This window comes from Henckelia pumila, chromosome 3 (genome assembly GCF_033568475.1).
Source record: "Henckelia pumila isolate YLH828 chromosome 3, ASM3356847v2, whole genome shotgun sequence".
NCBI lineage: Eukaryota > Viridiplantae > Streptophyta > Magnoliopsida > Lamiales > Gesneriaceae > Henckelia > Henckelia pumila.
Window position 1 is genome coordinate 74,184,941 of NC_133122.1, and position 19,191 is coordinate 74,204,131.

At 39.3% G+C, this 19,191-nt stretch overlaps 1 protein-coding gene and 1 non-coding gene across 2 annotated transcripts; both read left to right on the forward strand.

The window, feature by feature from the left end:
• Window positions 1-716: 716 nt before the first annotated feature.
• LOC140894093 (small nucleolar RNA R71) lies at window positions 717-822 on the forward strand. Its single transcript, XR_012153644.1, has one exon. It is a non-coding gene; the product is annotated as a small nucleolar RNA R71 (small nucleolar RNA).
• A 2,019-nt stretch (window positions 823-2,841) lies between these two features.
• Window positions 2,842-5,825, forward strand: LOC140889033 (uncharacterized). Its single transcript, XM_073296730.1, has 4 exons — window positions 2,842-3,336; window positions 3,655-3,966; window positions 4,315-4,533; window positions 5,130-5,825. Exons 1-4 carry the CDS (start codon window positions 2,842-2,844, stop codon window positions 5,823-5,825), a joined length of 1,722 nt encoding a protein of 573 aa, XP_073152831.1.
• Window positions 5,826-19,191: the final 13,366 nt, after the last annotated feature.

The window sequence follows — 19,191 nt, forward strand, 5'->3', positions numbered from 1 at the left end:
TCCAATGCTTTGCACTGCTCTTTTTGGTTCACTTCAGCATTTCTAGGAAACTATCCTCGATTTTGATCCTTCAACGCATGTGCAAGCTGCCCAATCTGTGTTTCCATGGATTTCATCATAGCCCCCAAACTGCACATATGTGTCTCCATGCTATCCATTCGAGTTTCAGTCCTCGACATCCTCTTGTTAGATTCAGTAACAAATGTAGACACAACATCTTCCAAAGACGCTTTACCTTCACCTTGATTTGTATTGAATCCCAAAGGGGGTTTCAACACTTTTTTGTTGTTGGCATAGGAAAAATTTTCATGGTTACGTAAGCCAGGATGAAAAGTATTAGGTGGAGGGTTACCTCGATAATTTCCATAGCCTCTGGATTGATATATTGAGCTTCCTCAGGTGGATGAGATTCTTCTATGGCAACCGACATACCTGCAGGTTCTGCGATATTCACCTTATTCAGAGAAGCAACTTGTGTACTCAACGCAGACAGCTGTGCAGTGATGGATGTGAGAGGATCAACACTGTACACTCCCTTCTTGACTCCCATACGTTCAGACGGCCATTGATAACTATTGATAGTCATTTGTTTAAGCATATCATAGGCCTGAATAGGGTCCTTGGCAAAGATAGTACCTCCAGCAGCAGAATCCACAGACATCCTTGTGGGCGTATTCAACCCATTGTAGAAAAACTCTATTTCTTCCCAATCTGCAAAATTATGATTAGGACAATGCCGTAACAAATCTTTGTAACTTTCCCATGCCTCATATAGCTATTCTGAATCATGCTGTTGAAAGGTACTGATCTCAATCTTCAGCTGGGTTGCCTTGGATGGTGGAAAGAACTTCTCTAAAAATTTCACAGCCATGCCCTCCCAAGTTGTTATGATTCCTAGCGGTAATGACTGCAACCAGCTCCGTGCCTTGTCCCTGAGAGAAAAAGGAAACAAGCGTAAACGTATTATATCCTCAGAAACACCATTTATTTTTACCATATCAGTAATCTCTAAAAAGGTTCGCAAGTGCAAGTGAGGATCAGCTGTGGCGCCTCCATTGAATTTGTGCTACTGAACCATGTTGATTAATGCCGGCTTCAACTCAAAGTTGTTGGAATTAATGGTCCCTCGAGCGATTCCATAATAGTAAGCCTGGATCGTCGGCCTGAAGTGATCTATGATTGGAACTAGAGGAGCTTGTTGTGCTCCTTCTTCATCCATGTTCCTTAATTATTCTTTTCTAATTCTTCTTAAAGCGCGTGCAGTGCGCTCGATCTCCGGATCAAAAAGTAGAGAATTTGCACTTTGAGATCGTCGCATAGACTGCAATTAGAAATTAATTAGTACTTAAAATAAGATGAAATAAAATCTCTAAATTAAAACTTAGACTAATTGGTAAGAAGACTAAACAAAATCAAAAATTACTCCCCGGCAACGGCGCCAAAAACTTGTTGTGAAAAATATTCGCAAAAGTACGAGTGTCAAGTTTTAATATAGTGAAATAGAAAGTGTCGATCCCACAAGGAGTAATTTAAAAATATTCAATACTTGTAATTAAAATAGTCTTAATTTTATCTAGAAAATCAAACTTTGGAAATTTGCTGAAAACTTAAATAAATAGTTTAGAATTATCAAGCTCACTCACACACAAATTTTGAGAAATTATCAATCAGAGAAAAATAGTTCAGAAGTTTTGATTTCACTTGGTCTCGACAATATTCAATTCTAAATAATCTATTTTATAAATTTCTTTCAATTAATAACCAAGAACACCTAGATTATTCTATTTCTCTCTCCCAAGAAACAAATAGAGTGTATCAACTACAGTTTGATTTCAATATCCCTATTAAAAATCTAGATGCAGTGATATTTGTAAAACGATGTTCCTTAAAGGTTCTATTAAAGTTATATACTCTCCCGAGCTATATAAATAATTAACAGTGTAGTTTCTATTGATCCTACCCAAAATCCCCTCTCCCGAGTGCCGGATTCTAAGTAAATATAACAACTCAATTTATGGCCAGTAAATTAAGAAGACATTCAATTCTAAAAACACAATTAATCTATAGAAATTCAATTTATTAAAATCAAAGATTCATGAATATGTCTCAACCAAGCTACGTCAACCTCTAGACTAGAAAAGTTTAGTTCATGCTCAAATTCATAAAAAACCAAATCATGTACAATATCTCAATCATAGAAAACAAATAAGAAGAAATAACAAAGCCATAGTCTTTCTTCCATATCTGGTCGAAAAGTCTTCATTTTCGTTCCAAGTACTCTTCAATTCTCGATCGCAAAATCTCACAAAAGTGCTCTCAAGAATATTGTTTGTATTGGCGGCTGATGGATGGCTCTATGACTCAGAAAAATCCCTTTTATATGACCTATGAATCGTCCAAAATAATCCCAAGAAAACCCCAAAGTTTCCATAAAAACTTGGACTCTAAATCTCCTCACAGACGATGGCGCGGGCGCGCAGGGAACAGGGCGGGCGCGCCTCAAGTTCGCAACTTATTCTTCAAAAATTCTTCAACCGGCGCGGGCGCTCCATTTCAAGCGCGGGCGTGCCTCAAGTTCGAATTCTCTTCTTACAATCCTCATACACACAGCGCGGGCGCGCCTTGGCCTCGATTTTCAGCCTTTTTCTTCTCTTTTCCAACTCTTGATTTCCCTTTAAACTTCCATTTTTAAGGCTTAATTCCACTTAAATGCATCAAAGTCCAAAACATCCTACAAACACAAAAACAACAACCATTTCACGCAATATCTACCAATAAATCTCAAAAGTCAAGTGAAACCATATACAAATCAAGTGCACAAAATGCACTTATCAATCTCTCATGCAAGCTAAGAAGTTGGTGCATGATGGATTTGAGGAATTCTTAGCAAGTGTATCTCTTACAGAGTTGCCAGTACGTCCAGGTATTTCAGATGTGGACTTGGTCAGGGATTTTGAGGATGTGTTTCCGGATAAGGTTGCAGGTATTCCACCAGATATAGAAGTCGAGTTCTCTATCGACTTGATACCAGGTATTGTGCCAATCTCTAAGGCACCGTACAGACTTGCTCCCATAGAAATGAAGGAACTGAAAGAGCAAATTCAAGAGTTGCTTGATAAAGGTTTCATACGCCCTAGCTTCTCTCCATGGGGCGCACTGGTCATCTTTGTGAAAAAGAAGGACGGAAGTCTGAGATTGTGCATAGACTATCGAGGGTTGAATGGTGTAACAGTGAAGAACAAGTACCCACTTCCTAGAATCGAGGATCTCTTTGATCAATTACAATCTTCTATGTTTTCAAAGATTGATCTTTGTTCGGGGTATCACCAGTTGAAGGTGAAGGAGTTTGATGTGTTCAAGACAGTGTTTAGGACTCGTTATGGCCACTACGAGTTCCTTGTGATGCCGTTCGGGATGACGAACGCGCCCGCGTTCTTTATGGATCTTATGAACCGCGTGTTCCATCCATACTTGGATCAGTTTGCCATTGTCTTTATTGACGATATCCTCATTTACTCGAAGGATAAAGAAGAGCATACCCAGCATTTGAGGAAAATTCTAGGAGTACTCCGAGAGCGGAAGTTGTATGCCAAGTTCGACAAGTGAAAATTTTGGTTAAAGAGAATACCATTCTTGGGTCATATTATTTCCAAGGATGGAGTGGAAGTAGATCCTTCCAAGGTTCAAGCAGTGAAGGATTGGTCTGTGCCAAGAAGCGCATCGGAGATTCGCAGTTTCCTCGGGTTGGCCGATTACTATAGGAAGTTTATCAAGGGCTTTTCATCGATTACGGTGCCCTTGACAGCGCTGACCAAGAAGAATGCCAATTTTATTTGGAAGCCAGAGTGTCAAGAGAGCTTTGATGTGTTGAAGGAAGCTCTCACGATAGCACCAGTGTTAGCTATGCCATCTGGAGAGGGAGATTTTGTGGTTTACACTGATGCTTCCAAGTTGGGACTTGGGGCAGTACTTATGCAGCGAGATAGGGTTATCGCTTATGCTTCCAGGCAGTTGAAGGAGCATGAGAAGAACTACCCTACTCATGATTTGGAGTTAGCAGCGGTGGTGTTCGCTCTCAAGATTTGGAGGCACTATCTCTACGAAGAAAAGTGTAAGATATTCACCGACCATAAGAGCCTCAAATACTTCTTCACCCAGAAGGAGTTGAATATGAGACAGCGGAGATGGTTAGAGTTGGTGAAAGACTATGACTGCGATATTATCTACCACCCGGGTAAAGCTAATGTAGTCGCAGATGCATTGAGTAGAAAGTCAGCAGTGATTGCCTATTTGACGGTGTCTAGACCTTTGCAGGATGAGATTCAGAAATTTGGACTAGAGTTCTATGCCGAGGGTAGAGCTCCTAGATTGTCAGCTTTGTCAGTGCAAACTTCGCTGTTTGACCGTATAAGAGTTTCTCAAGCAGTTGATGAGCAGTTGGGTAAGTGGAGACAGAGAGCAGAGGAGAAAGACAGTGGTCTGTATTCTGTAGTTGATGGGATTGTGAAGTTCAGAGGTCGTTTCTGGATTCCCGTAGGTGATTCTCTGCGAGATACTATCATGGGAGAGGCACATACATCGCCGTACTCTATCCACCCAGGGAGTACAAAGATGTATAGGGACCTTCAACAGTTGTACTGGTGGCCAGGCATGAAGCGTGACATCACCCGATTTTTGTCAGAATGTCTAACTTGCCAGTAGGTCAAGACCGAGCATCAGAGACCTGCAGGGTTGCTTAGGCCACTCCCTATCCCAAAGTGGAAATGTGAGAATATTACCATGGATTTTGTTGTTGGCTTGCCGAGGACAGTGAGAGGTTCGGATGCTATTTGGGTTATTGTAGACCGTCTCACTAAGTCGGCGCACTTCTTGCTGTGAGCAAGACCTTCATTATGACTCAGTATGCAGAGTTTTATATCTGGGAGATAGTCTGACTACATGGTATTTCTGTGTCCATAGTGTCTGATAGAGATCCGCGGTTTACTTCGTTATTTTGGAAGAGTCTTCATTCAGCTTTGGGTACGAAGCTTCTGTTTAGTACAACCTTTCACCCGCAGACGGATGGCCAGTCTGAGAGGGTGATTCAGATTTTGGAAGATCTTTTGAGGGCTTGCGCTATTGATTTTTAGGGTAGTTGGAAGTCGAGGCTACCACTAGTGGAGTTCGCTTACAACAACAGTTTTCAGGACACCATTGGTATGGCGCCTTACGAGGCACTCTATGGGAGACCTTGTAGATCACCGGTATTATGGACCGAGATCGGTGAGAGGACAGAGTTTGGACCCGAGATTTTTCAGCAGACTGCTGAAGTTGTAGCCAGGATCCGTTATAGGATGAGGACTGCGCAGAGCAGGCAGAAGAGTTACGCCGATCATAGGAGTAGAGACTTGGAGTTCTCAGTGGGTGATCATGTCTTCATCCGGGTCGCTCCTTTGAAGGGCGTGATGAGATTCGGGAAGAAAGGGAAATTGGATCCGAGGTTCGTTGGACCTTTTGAGATTCTTGATAGAGTGGGGACGTTAACCTGTAGGGTGGCCTTGCCGCCTAATCTGGCTGAAGTACACAACTTCTTCCACGTATCCATGTTGAGGAAGTACATCTCGAATCCTTCTCATGTACTCAACCTTGAGCCTCTTCAGATATTTCCTCATATGGCATATGAAGAGAGACCTGACCGGATATTGGAGAGGCAAGAGAGGAGACTCCGTAAAAAGACTATTCCAATGGTCAAGGTTAAGTGGTTGAATCATTCTGATAAAGAGGCCACTTGGGAGACAGAGGCAGATATTAGGACTCTCTATCCAGAATTATTTGGTAAGTTCTAATTTCGAAGACGAAATTCTTTATTAGGTAGGGAGGAATTGTAGCACCTAAGATTTAACAATTTAAATTCCATGCCTAAAAACTTTCTTATTTATATATATATTTATGATTTTAATTGCTTGGAATTAATTGCTTAAATTTCCTTTAAAGAGTAAGTGCTCAAATATTTTAAGTTCTTTATTATTGAAATTTTTGAGACAGTGGCTTTCGGTTTCGGCGTATGGAGATGGTGGATTTTGGCGGGAAATTCCAAGAATTTCTATTTTAAAAGTTTAGTAGGGAGGTAAGAGGAAAATTTAGAAGGGAATTCAAAAGTTAGGAATTTCCGGGTATCAGAAATCATTTTTCTTAGTATTGCAATATTGGGCTTATTCTTTAACTATTTCGAAATTTAGAATTTTTATAAACCTGGATTAGTAAAACCTAATTTAATATTTTTTATTAGGAGTTTTTAAACTTAGGAATTTTATTAGTGTAAAGTTAGTAGGTAAAAGTTGTACTATAAAGTTGTACTTTTAAAAGCACACGCACACCTACTTTTACATGCTTACACCTATACATATACACACATATACACCCAACATTTTAAAACACTCAACTCATTTTATTGGAAACCCTAGCCACCCAAAATCCACACTAGCCGACTCCCTCTCTCTTTTCTTTTTCCCCTCCCCTTCAATCGGCCGTTTCTCCCCCCTCCAACATTCAGCTGCCGCCGCCCTCCACCACCATTTTCGATGTCGGGAAGCCACCTAGGGAGGTCCTTCTAGCTATGGTTTGAAGTGTTTCGCCCTCTCCCCTTTCCTTGGTTTGAAATTTTGGTAGAAAAGGGTTAAGGCAAGTATATGCAATTTTTGGGCTTTCATTCAAGCTATTTATGTTCTTGCTCTTATCCTCTTGTGATTTTTCGAAATGCTTGTTATTATATGCTTGTAGGGTCTAATTTTTAACAAAATTTCAGTAGGGTTCTTGGGGAAATTTCGAAATTTAGTTGCCATAGCTTTTAAAGAAGTTGCATGATGATTTATGATTGAGGGCATGAAGTATTTTGAATGCAAATGAGTAATTTCGAAAATTCAGTAGTTGCATGCTTAAAATTTCGAATTTTACATGATTATTGGGCTGTATTTGAGGGTTGATTAGTGCATTGTATTGTTTGGCAATTGGTTTCAATTATTGGTCAAGAATCAAGACACAATTGGTGCATGATTTTGACATTTTTTAATTGTGGAGTGGGAGTGGGGTTGAGGGCTTCCTAAGTGCTTGGGATAAGTCCTAAGTGATGTTAATAAAGGTGTTTTGTGGATTGGTATGGAGTAGAGTTAAGGAAAAAGGGTTATGGGGTTGAAACATTGAGTTAGAAGTAAGTTGGGTGTTGTTTTCATTGAGCAGGGGGTTACTGTTCCGGGGCAGGGGAGGTAGTAACCCTGGTCTGGTCATGGCTAGGGCTGGTCCTAGGTCAAGTTCATGTCGTTGTGGTCGCGTCGGTATAAAATGGGCTCGTTTCGGGTAATATTTCATCAAGTTATGGATTTTTGAAGTTAAGGTATTGGTGCAGAATTTTGAGGGCAAAAGTGGGCTGTCCGAATTGGGTTTTTGTTCAGGTTGTATAGGCTGTCAAATGAGGTTGAAGACAGGTCATATGGTTAGTTTGTAGTGTTTTGAGAGTGTCGGTTTGAGCGGTGTCAAATTTGGCTAAGGGATGATAGAGTTAAGGGTTTTACGGTTTGGTTGCTCGGTTTAAGGCAAGGTTGAGGAAAGTAAAGAATAGTTGGGCTTTTAGCTTAGGGGCAGCCACTCAGTCACCTTGTACCCATATTTTTTAGTTGAGTTCCATTTCTTAAGTTGCATATTCATGTGCATGATTTTCGTCTTTGAGCCAAACAATATTTTCAAAGGAAGTCGTTACAAGTTCTTGCATGCTAAGTATTTTGAGTCGAGTCAAGGAAGGAAAGAAAATATTTTTGAACAAAGTGAGTTGATTGTGACTGGACAGGGCAATGTGGGTTGAGGGATGCCTCACCCACTTGCCATAGACGTGTAGTAAGCGGCTGGGAGACATCCCAGCTCCCCTACCAAAAGAGACGTGTAGTTAGCGGTCGGGTTCATCTCGGCTTCCCTACCAAAAAGGAAAGTAAAGGGGCAAATCGCGTCGGGAGAAATCTCGGCGTCTTGCCGGCATAGTGCACTGCAGCCATGTTCATGATCAAAACTTGAGTAACAATTCGAGGATCTAAGTTCTAAAGCAAAAAACAAAATTTAAAGTTTCAAGTATCAGTCGACTCGCCTCAATTTATACAGTTTTATGTTATGCATGTGTTTCAGTTAAGTCAAGAAAGTTCAAAAGTTTCATAGCGTGAGTTGGTGTGAGTTCATACTTGCATGTTGTCTCATTTCCCTTATTTCACGCATGTTTACAGTTTATGTTTCAAAGTATATTATGTATAGTAGTTTGAGTATTTCTTGGAGTATTTTTAAAACCCTTGTTATATCATTGTTTATACTTTCTGGGTCATTAGACTCACTATGCTTGTTTGTTTGCCAGGTGAGGAGGAGTTCGTAGGGACCGAGGGGCAGGGTCCTTGAGGGGAGGTCTCCAGCGGAGCGAGGCCCTACGACCGTTGCTATTTCTTGTTTCCGCACTAGTTTATGATTGTAATAAAGAGTTTAAACTTATGTACTTTTGGTAATGGCCAGGATGTGTTTTTCCTGTGCTTAAATTTCTAAGTCTTGAAATTTTTATCGCTCTTTTTTCGCAACCGTATGGGGTTGCTTTTACTTTCGAAGTTATGATTATCGCAGTGGTTATCTTTTTGCTGCATTTATTGCTTTTGTTAGAATTGTTGTCTGGGCAGGAGGTTTTGCTTACTTACAAACAAGTCATGGCAAATTTTTTTAAAAAAATCCGTATTTCTTTTATTATTTATTTAAGTATAGAGGTTAGTATCGTTTCACTCACCAGTGCTCCGATTTTATCTATTCCATCAGGTACTGGAGGTTTTACCGTCTATTACGATGCTTCTAACCGAGGCTTTGGATGTGTTCTTATGCAGCATAAACATGTGATAGCGTATGCATCAAGGCAGCTGAAGCCGCACGAGACTCGTTATCCGGTTCATGATCTTGAACTCGTTGCGATCGTATTTGCTTTGAATATCTTGCATCACTATCTTTATGGTGAGTCTTTCGAGATCTTTTCTTATCATAAGAGTCTTAATTATTTATTTTCACAGGCATAGCTGAACATGAGATAGAGAAAATGGTTAGATTTGTTGAAGGATTTCGACTGTGAAATCAAATATTACCCGCAAAAGTTGAATGCAGCTGCAGATGCCTTGAGCCAAAAGCTTTGTTTTTTATCTCTTTCTACTATCGGTGTTTCTCAGTTGATCGATGATTATTGCACTTCTGGTTTGGAGTTTGAAACAGATAGGAGGACTATCAGAGTCTCTGCTATTCAAGACGAGCCATAGTTATTTATTTTGATCAAATAAGCACAGAAGTCTGATCCGAGCACTCAGATTTCAGTAGAGAAAGTCAGATCTGGGCATAAGTCTAAATTCCAGGTTAGAGATGATGTTTTGTTTGTGAATAACCGTATTGTTGTGCCCGGTGTTTCGGAGTTGAGGCAGCATATTCTCTGAGAGCCACATTGCGTCGGTTCAGTATTCATCCTGGAGGCCGGAAGATGTACAATGATCTGAAGAATCAGTTTTGGTGGAAGAAGATGAAGAGAGATGTTGTGAGATTTGTATCCCGATGTTTGAACTGTCAGCAGGTGAAAGCAGAGAGGAAGCAACCGGGTGGTCTGTTGCACAGTCTATCTGTTCCTAAATAGAAGTGGGATCACATTTCAATGGATTTCGTCACGAGGCTACCACGATTTGTTCGAGGATGCGATGCTATTTGGGTAGTGATCGACAGATTGACAAAGTCTTCTTGTTTTATTCCATACAGAATGACGTATCGTCACGATTAGATGGCTGAGTTGTATGTTAGCAACGTTGTGAGATTGCATGGTGTGCCGAAGTCGATCATTTCAGACCGAGACCCTAGATTCACTTCGCACTTTTGGCACAGTCTTCAAGAGGCACTTGGTACTTGATTGGATCTGAGTACAGCTTATCATCTTCAGACCGACGAACAGTCAGAGCGGACTATCCAGACGTTAGAGGATATGCTTCTAGAAGTAGTGCTAGACTTTGGCACTAGTTGGCAGAATTCTTTGCCTCTTTTCAAGTTTTCTTACAACAATCATTATCAAGAGAGTATCGGTATGGCACCTTTTGAAGCTTTGTACGGTAAAAAGTGCCGATCTCCTTTGTTTTGGGACGATGTGTCCGAGTCAACTGATTTGGGACCGGATATGCTTAGAGTTATGGCAGAGCAAGTAAAGACCATTCAGACGAGAATGATGTCAGCTCAGGATAGACATGCGAAGTATGCAAATATCAGACACAGACCTCTGAGTTTCGATCAGGGAGACCGAGTATTCCTTAATATTTATCCTTTCGGAGGCACTATTAGATTTGAAAAGAGAGGGAAGTTATCTTCGAGATTCATCGGACCGTATGAGATTCTTGAGAAGTTAGGAAATCTTGCCTACAGGCTTGCACTCCCTCCATCTTTATCTGGCATTCATGACGTTTTTCATGTCTCTATTTTGCAGAAGTATCATCCAGATCCTTTTCATATTCTTCAGCCTGACGAGGCCGAGCTCGACGAGACTCTAAGCTACTCTGAGCGACCGATTCAGATCCTTGATCGGAAGGAGAAGCAGCTCAGAACCAAGTCGATTCCTTTGGTGAAAGTTCAGTGGAGTAGTCACAGAGTCGAGGAAGCGGCTTGGGAGACAGAATCCGACATGAGACAGCGTTTTCCTGAGTTATTCGGATGACATGAGTTCTTCTTACTGTCTTTTGTCCTTTATTCTATCTTATGTGATTGATTCTTATTGATTTCGAGGAGAAATCTCTTCTTAGAGGGGGAGAATTGTAACGCCTCAAATTTATCTTAATTGAGTTTATTTGAGATAATCGAAGATCACAGAATTTAAGAGCTGATTTGATTTTGATCAGGGTCTATTTTGCAATTTTTGGATTTTTTCAAGGACTAAAATGAAAATATAGATTTTATTAGATATTTATAAGGTTTTGACTGGACTTCATCCCTTCCATCACGCCTTCTCCCTCCATTGTTGAGCTCCAAATCGTTTCTTCAAGCTTTCAGATCCCGATTTCCGGTATCACGGCAGCGAGAGCTTCGTTCTATCGTAAGTATTTCTCCGATCAGTTATACTTCTATTTTTGGATGTTGTTAGAATCGATTGAGTTTCGGTTATGTCGTTCTTGAGATAGTTTTATCGATTATTCTCAATCGGTTTTGAAATAGAGCGTCGTTCGGATTTGTTATTATTTTTGGAAGCCTAATTCGAAAAAGTGGATTTTGAGATGTGTTTAATTTGATTTTTATTTGATGTTTTAGCATTGGTTTGAGTTGTTTGCAATTCTATATTGCTGTCTGTGTTTTCGGTTTGATCAGTATATAGCCGTTATGCCGCCGATTTGAGTTTTGGGATTTTGAACTATTTGAGTTGTTGAACTTTGGCTATTGGGTTTGTTCGTCGTTGTTGATCTTCTTTTGCCTCCGTACAGATTCTTTTGAAGTTTGTTGAGCCCAGAGTTAGAAGAATTCGAACGTCAAAGAGTTGGACGAAGAGCGGTAAAGAGTTTACCTTGAGCCTTTGTTGTTTTAGGTTGTATGGGTTTTTATATAACCTCTTTTGTAGCTTATCCAGAGTTTGAGTCATTCGAGTTGAAAGGTACAAGCAGACATCGTTTCAGCGGGATAGCACACTCAAGACAGTTGGTTCTTGATTTTTCCTTAAATCACATACTTGCATCAATACTTGTTCTAGAATGGAGAACTTGTATTTTGTTTTTTGAACTTTTGTTATATGGCTTAATGCTTTACGTTTTTATTATGCATTCATCTCGAGCCTAAATCTTTGATTTTCAGCGGGCTGTACGCCCTTTTTGTTAAACGTTTTGGGGGCTATAATCGAGTGGCCTGGGTTTAGAAGTTCACCTAGTGTCAGCATACTCCTTGTAGTCGAACCAAAGTCTAGAGGATGGATATACATGGCACCACCTCGATCGGGAAAGTCGATGAGTTGTTACGTGATCTCATCCTCGGGATCCCAAAAGCATAGCAGCAATCCTTTGTTTATCAGAGTTGATATCCCGATTTTAAAGACATGCATTTCATTCATATTAACATTGAATATGCTGTCTTTATTTTAAGTTATTAAGATAATACTTGTTATTGAATGTTATGTTGCTTTTATTGGGAATATCATTCTCACCGGAGTTATCCGGTTGTTGCTTTGTTTTGTATGTGTACTTGGAAACAGGTGGGGTAGGATCGAGTCAGAGGAGGCTTGGTTAGCTTTGAGATCAAGCAATAAAAGTGAGACTCGGTTTAAAAGTCGAATCAGCATGTCAAGCTAGTTTATGTTTTGAAGCATGTTTAAAACTCGAACTTGTTGATGTTTGTAGTATCTAATATTCGAATATTGAGGATTGAATGTTGTCGTTGCATGTATTATATTTCTTCGTGATATATTGAATGGATATTGGAGTTGAGTTGGTAAGCTTATTTTCTGGAAAATTGGTTCAGGGTTTCCCTCGCTCGATCGGTAGAGTTTGACCGATCGAGCGAGCAGTCTGTAGCCTCCTTGCTATTTTTCAAAAACCTTGCCCGCTCGATCGGTTGAGTTTTTCCGATCGAGCGGAGCTACTCCTTGAGGCGGACATCAGAGTTTAGCAAGTTGCTCGCTCGATCGGTCGAGTTTTACCAATCGAGCGAGACACTGTTCATTTTAAATTTTTTTTCTTTTATTGATTTTTAATCTTGAATCTTGTATGCTTAATTACTGTTTAATCTGATATTAGATGTTTAGAAGCGAGGTCTCACAAAATATCTTAGATACTGACCATGCATATCTTGTTCGATCTCCCACGAAGCTTCCTCAATCATTTGGTTACCTACCTTGAATTCCAAGTCTCTACGCCGCTGGTCAGCATAGCTTTTCTGTCGACTCTGAGCTGTCAACATTCTGTCTTTGATCTTTGTTATCAAGCTCACTTTCTGAGCCACTAACTCGGGTCCCAACATAGATCTCTCTCCAACTTCAACTCATTGCAAGGGAGTCCTACACCACCTCCCGTATAACACCTCTACCTCATATGAATCAAGTTCAATTATAGAGGCTCTCAAAAATCTTATCTATTGAATGCAGGCTTACATTTCTAGCTCCCAAATATCAGTGTCCTAATAACCTTGCTTCCGCTGCGTGCTCTGATAAAAAAATATTTTATCGTTCTCATGTGCCATTCTAATCTCAATCAAGACTATCTTTATAAACTTCCTTTGCTAAGCAAAACTTAAAGAGAACCATTGCAGCTTACTTATGATCCACTATAACCCAAATTTTATATTGTTACACACTTAGTAGTACCATAAGTGAGAGTCCAAATACATGCTTATATCAACTCATAAATAAAACCCAAAAGTTAACCCTAATGTTCATCTTCCAAACAACAACGATTGCATCATACCACAAAATCTATTTACAAATCATGATCCTGTATTAGAACTGTGCAATTTCTCAACATGTTGCTGCTAAATATTCCCTCTCCTGAAGGCAAGGACACCCTATAACCCGAAACCAGACTATCTTAAACTACCCCAACTTAGCAACAAAACTTGCAGATACAAATGCGTAGCACCCTGATATGAATCTAGAAGGCTATCAAAGATTCATATTGTTCCAAGATTTTTCTCATAATTTGCCATCGAGATTAGAAGGAATTGAGATCCATGACAATCAAGTTGGGGAGCAAAGGAGCCAAGTTGGAATGCATGGAGCTCGAGGTGGAGTACTGAAATTTATTGGAAACTCTAAAGAGATCAAAATCCGATCTAACCGTTCAGAATGTAGATTAATAGCTTATAAAGCTACAGTCCAAATTTCACCCCGATCCGACGGCTAGAACTCGAGATATAAATTTTGCAAGAATTTTACACAAAATTAGAGCTCAGCAGCACCCCAGCGCCCAACTTTCAGCGTCCCAGCGCCAGTTCGAGATTTACACACACTCGGCATGTAGTGTGTGTTTTCGGATTTTTTAGTATTTTTTATTATTTTGAGTATTTTTATTATTTTGAGTATCAGAGCTTATTAGGAAACTTTAAGATGATATCTTTTTGATATCTTTTGTATTATTTTGCTTTATATTTTATCATTTTGTAGTTGTATTATAAATGCAACATATACATTCATTATTGAGAATATAATAGAATGAAAATTATGGAAATTGATTTTTATCAATTATAATTCTTTCTAGAATTATGGCAAAGCTTTGCTTTGTGTATCAAATCAAACTTATCAAAGTTCATAGTTTTGTGGCGTTTGTCAATTGATTATCTTCGTGGATTGTCAGAAACAAGTTTTCTGAAGGTTTCATTGTGATTAATTGTTTATCTTGTGATTATATGTTGCTAGTTTCGTTGCAAACTAGAGGTGGATATCCAAACTTACTTGTGTCAAAAATATTGGGACAACACAATTGAATCTTTTTTTATTGAATTGAGGGTGCGATTCATTTATAATCATGTTTGTTTTTCATGCCATCCAAGATTCCTATCATTTGGTATCAAAGCTTATGGTTTCTTTGATCCAAGTAAGTCGTATCTTTTTGTTTTATTCTTCGTTCTTCGTGTTTTTCGTTCTTGTTCTTTCATTCTTTGTTGAGTCTTCTCTTTGTCGAATTTCTGTTTCGTTTATGTCTATCTTGTTGCTCAAGTTTTTTGTATCTTGTGCTGCAAGTTATTTTATGAAAAAAAAAATTAAAAAAAAAAAAGAGGATTTAGAAATTGGTGAGAAAAAAAAAAAGAGGAGAAAAGAAGCGAGAAAACTTGTGGCTAAATTTTTTACAGGTCAAGGACAAGATTTGAGGACAAATCTTTTTAAAGAAGGGAGTCTGATATGAATCTAGAAGACTATAGAAAATTCATATTGTTCCAAGATTTTTCTCATAATTTTCTATCGAGATTAGAAGGAATTGGGATTCATGACAACCAAGTTAGGGAGCAAGGGAGCCAAGTTGGAATGCATGGAGCTCGAGGTGGAAGACTGAAATTTATTGGCAAATCTAAAAGATCAACATCCGATCTTCATCGTTGAGAATGTAGATTAAGAGCTTATAAAAATACAGTCCAAATTTCAGCCCGATCCGATGGCTAGAACTCGAGATATGAATTTTCCAAGAATTCTGCACGAAATTAGAGCTCAACAGCGCCCCAGAGCCCAATTTTGAGCACCTTTGGGATTTACACACACTCGGCGTGTAGTGTATTTTTTGGATTTTTTTAGTATTTTTTATTATTTTGAGTATTTTTTATTATCTTGAGTATTCTAAGCCTATTAGACAACTTTTAGATGATATCTTTTTTATATCTTTTGTATTATTTTGCTTTATTTTATATAATTTTATAGTTTTATTATAAAACAACATATACATTCATTATTGAGAATATAATAGAATGAAAATTATGGAAATTGATTTTGATCAATTATAATTTTTTTCTAGAATTATGAAAAAGTTTTGCTTTGTGTATCAAATCAAACTTATCAAAGTTCATAGCTTTGTGGCGTTTGTCAATTGATTATCTTCGTGGATTGTTAGAAACAAGTTTTCTGAAGGTTCCGTTGTGATAAATTATTTACCTCGTGATTATCTGTTTCTAGTTTCGTTGTAAACTAGAGGTGTTGGAAAATGCGGCGATCAGATCAATTAGGATTGATACCCGGTGCAGCGGAAGTTTAAAATTTTTATATGGAACGATTCCATAGTGGGTATCAACCTTACGATTAAATTGTGTGTGTAAAAATTAAATAACGATTATAAATTTTTACCTCCAATCTCGAAGCGAGATTATGGACACCAACAGATTGCTCTGCTCTTGTTGTATATCCCTGGAACTGATGGACGAACTGTTCTTCAATCAGGTCCACGAACGGATATTTAATCCCTCTGATAGATTGCACTAGAAAATCTATCAGAAGTTTCTACGAAGAGATTAACGAATTTGATCCGTTAAACCAGACTGCAATTCAAAATTCACAGACTGGATTTTATCGAGCAGAGGGGAGAGGGGTCAGCCACTTCAGAGAAAATTACTAGGGTTTTTCGAAAACTTTGTGACCTGTTCTATGCAATTTCTGTACTGCAATAACTTATTTATAATGTAGGCCACTAACAGCTTAGGGCCCATTAGTCATAAGTTCAAGCCCGACAAGCAAAGCCCGCATGTTCAGAAATTAATATAAAATTCATCGTGACTCCGATTGATAAACCGATTTCATCAATGTGCACAGAAACCATTTCTGCACCTTTTAAAGTCAAGATAAATTTTTCTGAATCCGAATTCAGTGGTTTTCAAAAATGCCCATCCCTATGTCATTTTAGGAAATCTTACTCCTCTACTCTTAATTAAGAAGTCCAACTTCTTTGTTCATTAAATTTAACTCTTTAAATTTAACTATCTCAACGGGGATTAAAAATCCATTACTCTGTGTGACCCTCAATGGTTCAGGGATACAGCTAGCCGTGGGCTCACAACTCCTTGTGACTCGGAACAACAATTTCCGACTTGCCCATCGAATCATGGTATGAGCGCCTAGCAACATCGCCCCATGATTCCCTAGGTATCACTGATAGTGCCTGCAAGAACCAATAGATTTTGGTTAGCGTACAGTACGGTCCCTTCATCCATATATCCCGATCGAATCAACAACCATTGGTATATCGAGAGTCGTTCGAGATTCGATAACTATGCAATACATCTTGAAGATCAAATAGTGACATCGCATGTGCTACTAAGAAACCATTTCTTAAACCACATCATGTACTCTGGCCAGAGATTCGTCACACTAATATCTCCTCAGATCGCATAGGATATCCACACTCGCAAGTATGTGGTGAATCCTTGACAACAAAGCATCGACTCCTATATGTGTTGTAACTGTACCCAATCCCGACACCTGATGACCCCAATAGAGTCGGTAAACGAGTCAAAGCATAGTACTAGCATATAGAGTCTCAATGATGTTTCAAGTAGTAAGGACTAATGGTGTACAACCAAAACCGCGGACTATATCCACTCGATAAGTGATAACCACTTGGAAAGTCCGGATAGGGTAGTTCGATCATTCATCATATGAATATCCATTTGCATGCTTCAAACATCTCTATGTCCCTTACCAATGAAACGTGGTACTCCGCATCGCAAATGCTAGTCTCAAACTCGAGCGATCCTTATCCTTATTATCGGACGGCTCAATCGACTAGGAACAGTTTAGAATATACAGTGACTATAAGATGTGTTTCATGATAGACATCTCCATGTTCTACCACATCTTACATACACTATAGTATATTCAAGGTCTTTATCAAAACAACAATAGTATATCACAATATAACAATATGAAGAAAGATAAAGTCATTGCCATTAATAAAAGTGTAAATAATATTAAACAAAAGATTGTTTATACAAAGAGTCATCAAAGCCCTTAGCCACAAGTTGGCTCACCGGGCACCTACTCTTTCAATCTCCCACTTGCCCTAAAGCCAACTAGTCATACTACGTTGACCCATTGCTTCGCGATGTTTGTCAAATAATGGTCCTGGAAAGGGCTTAGTAAGTGGATCAGCGATATTGTCTGCAGAGGCCACTCTTTCGACAGTGATGTCTCCTCTTTCCACAATCTCCCGGATGATGTGGTATTTCCTCAGTACGTGTTTGGATCTTTGATGAGACCTTGGTTCCTTTGCTTGAGCAACGGCACCCGTGTTGTCACAGTACACCGGGACTGGACCAACAAATTCAGGAATGACGCCCAACTCTTGGACGAACTTCCTCATCCAAACGGCCTCTTTAGCAGCAGCTGATGCTGCAATGTATTCAGCCTCAGTGGTGGAATCCGCTGTGGTGTCCTGCTTGGAACTCTTCCAAGAGACAGCACCGCCATTGAGCATGAACACAAATCCAGAGGTTGACTTCGAGTCATCCACGTCACTTTGGAAGCTAGAGTCGGTATAGCCTTCCAATTTTAGTTCTCTTCCTCCATATACCATGAACATATTCTTAGTCCTTCGTAAGTACTTAAGAATGTCCTTCACGTCTTTCCAATGCATTTGACCGGGATTAGCTTGATATCTGCTCGTGACACTCAGAGCAAATGCTACATCCGGTCTGGTAGATATCATCCCATACATGATACTACCTATGGCTGACGCATATGGTACATGTGTCATTTTCTCTATCTCTTCATCCGTCTTGGGACACATAGACTTGGATAGAGAAACTCCATGACACATGGGTAGATGTCCTCTCTTGGACCCATCCATTGAAAACCGTTTCAATATGGTGTCGATGTAGGTTGATTGAGTGAGTCCTATCATTCTCTTAGATCTATCTCTATAGATCTGTATCCCAAGAATATAGGATGCCTCACCCAAATATTTCATCGAGAATCTACCTGATAACCATATCTTTGTTGACTGCAACATTGTAAGAGTGGGTGCCCAGTGAGCCAACTGTGTGGCTTTGGGCTTTGATGACTCTTTGTATAAACAATCTTTTGTTTAATATTATTTACACTTTTATTAATGGCAATGACTTTATATTACTTCATATTGTTATATTGTGATATACTATTGTTGTTTTGATAAAGACCTTGAATATACTATAGTGTATGTAAGATGTGGTAGAACATGGGGATGTCTATCATGAAATACATCTTATAGTCACTGTATATTCTAAAACCGTTCCTAGTCGATTGAGCCGTCCGATAATAAGGATAAGGATCGCTCGAGTTTGAGACTAGCATTTGCGATGCGGAGTACCACGTTTCATTGGTAGGGAACATGGAGATGTTCGAAGCATGCAAATGGATATTCATAGGATGAATAATCGAACTACCCTATCCGGACTTTCCAAGTGGTTATCACTTATCGAGTGGATGAAGTCCGCGGTTTTGGTTGTACACCATTAGTCCTTACGACTTGAAACATCATGGAGACTCTATATGCTAGTGCTGTGCTTTGACTCGTTTACCGACTCTATGGGGGTCATCAGGTGTCGAGATTGGGTACAGTTACGACACATATAGGAGTCAATGCATTGTTGTCAAGGATTCACCACATACTTGCGAGTGTGGATATCCTATGCGATCTGAGGAGATATTAGTGTGACAAATCTCTGGCCAGAGTACTTGATGTGATTTAAGAAATGGTTTCTTAG

Excerpts from the sequence above, each read along its gene's own strand:
- LOC140889033 (XM_073296730.1), top strand. The coding sequence starts at position 2,842 with ATGCAAGCTAAGAAGTTGGTGCATGATGGATTTGAGGAATTCTTAGCA. Across the intron at positions 3,337-3,654 it reads CGGGGTATCACCAGTTGAAG|GATGGAGTGGAAGTAGATCC; the intron begins GTGAAGGAGTTT and ends ATTATTTCCAAG. Across the intron at positions 4,534-5,129 it reads GAGGTCGTTTCTGGATTCCC|GGTAGTTGGAAGTCGAGGCT; the intron begins GTAGGTGATTCT and ends ATTGATTTTTAG.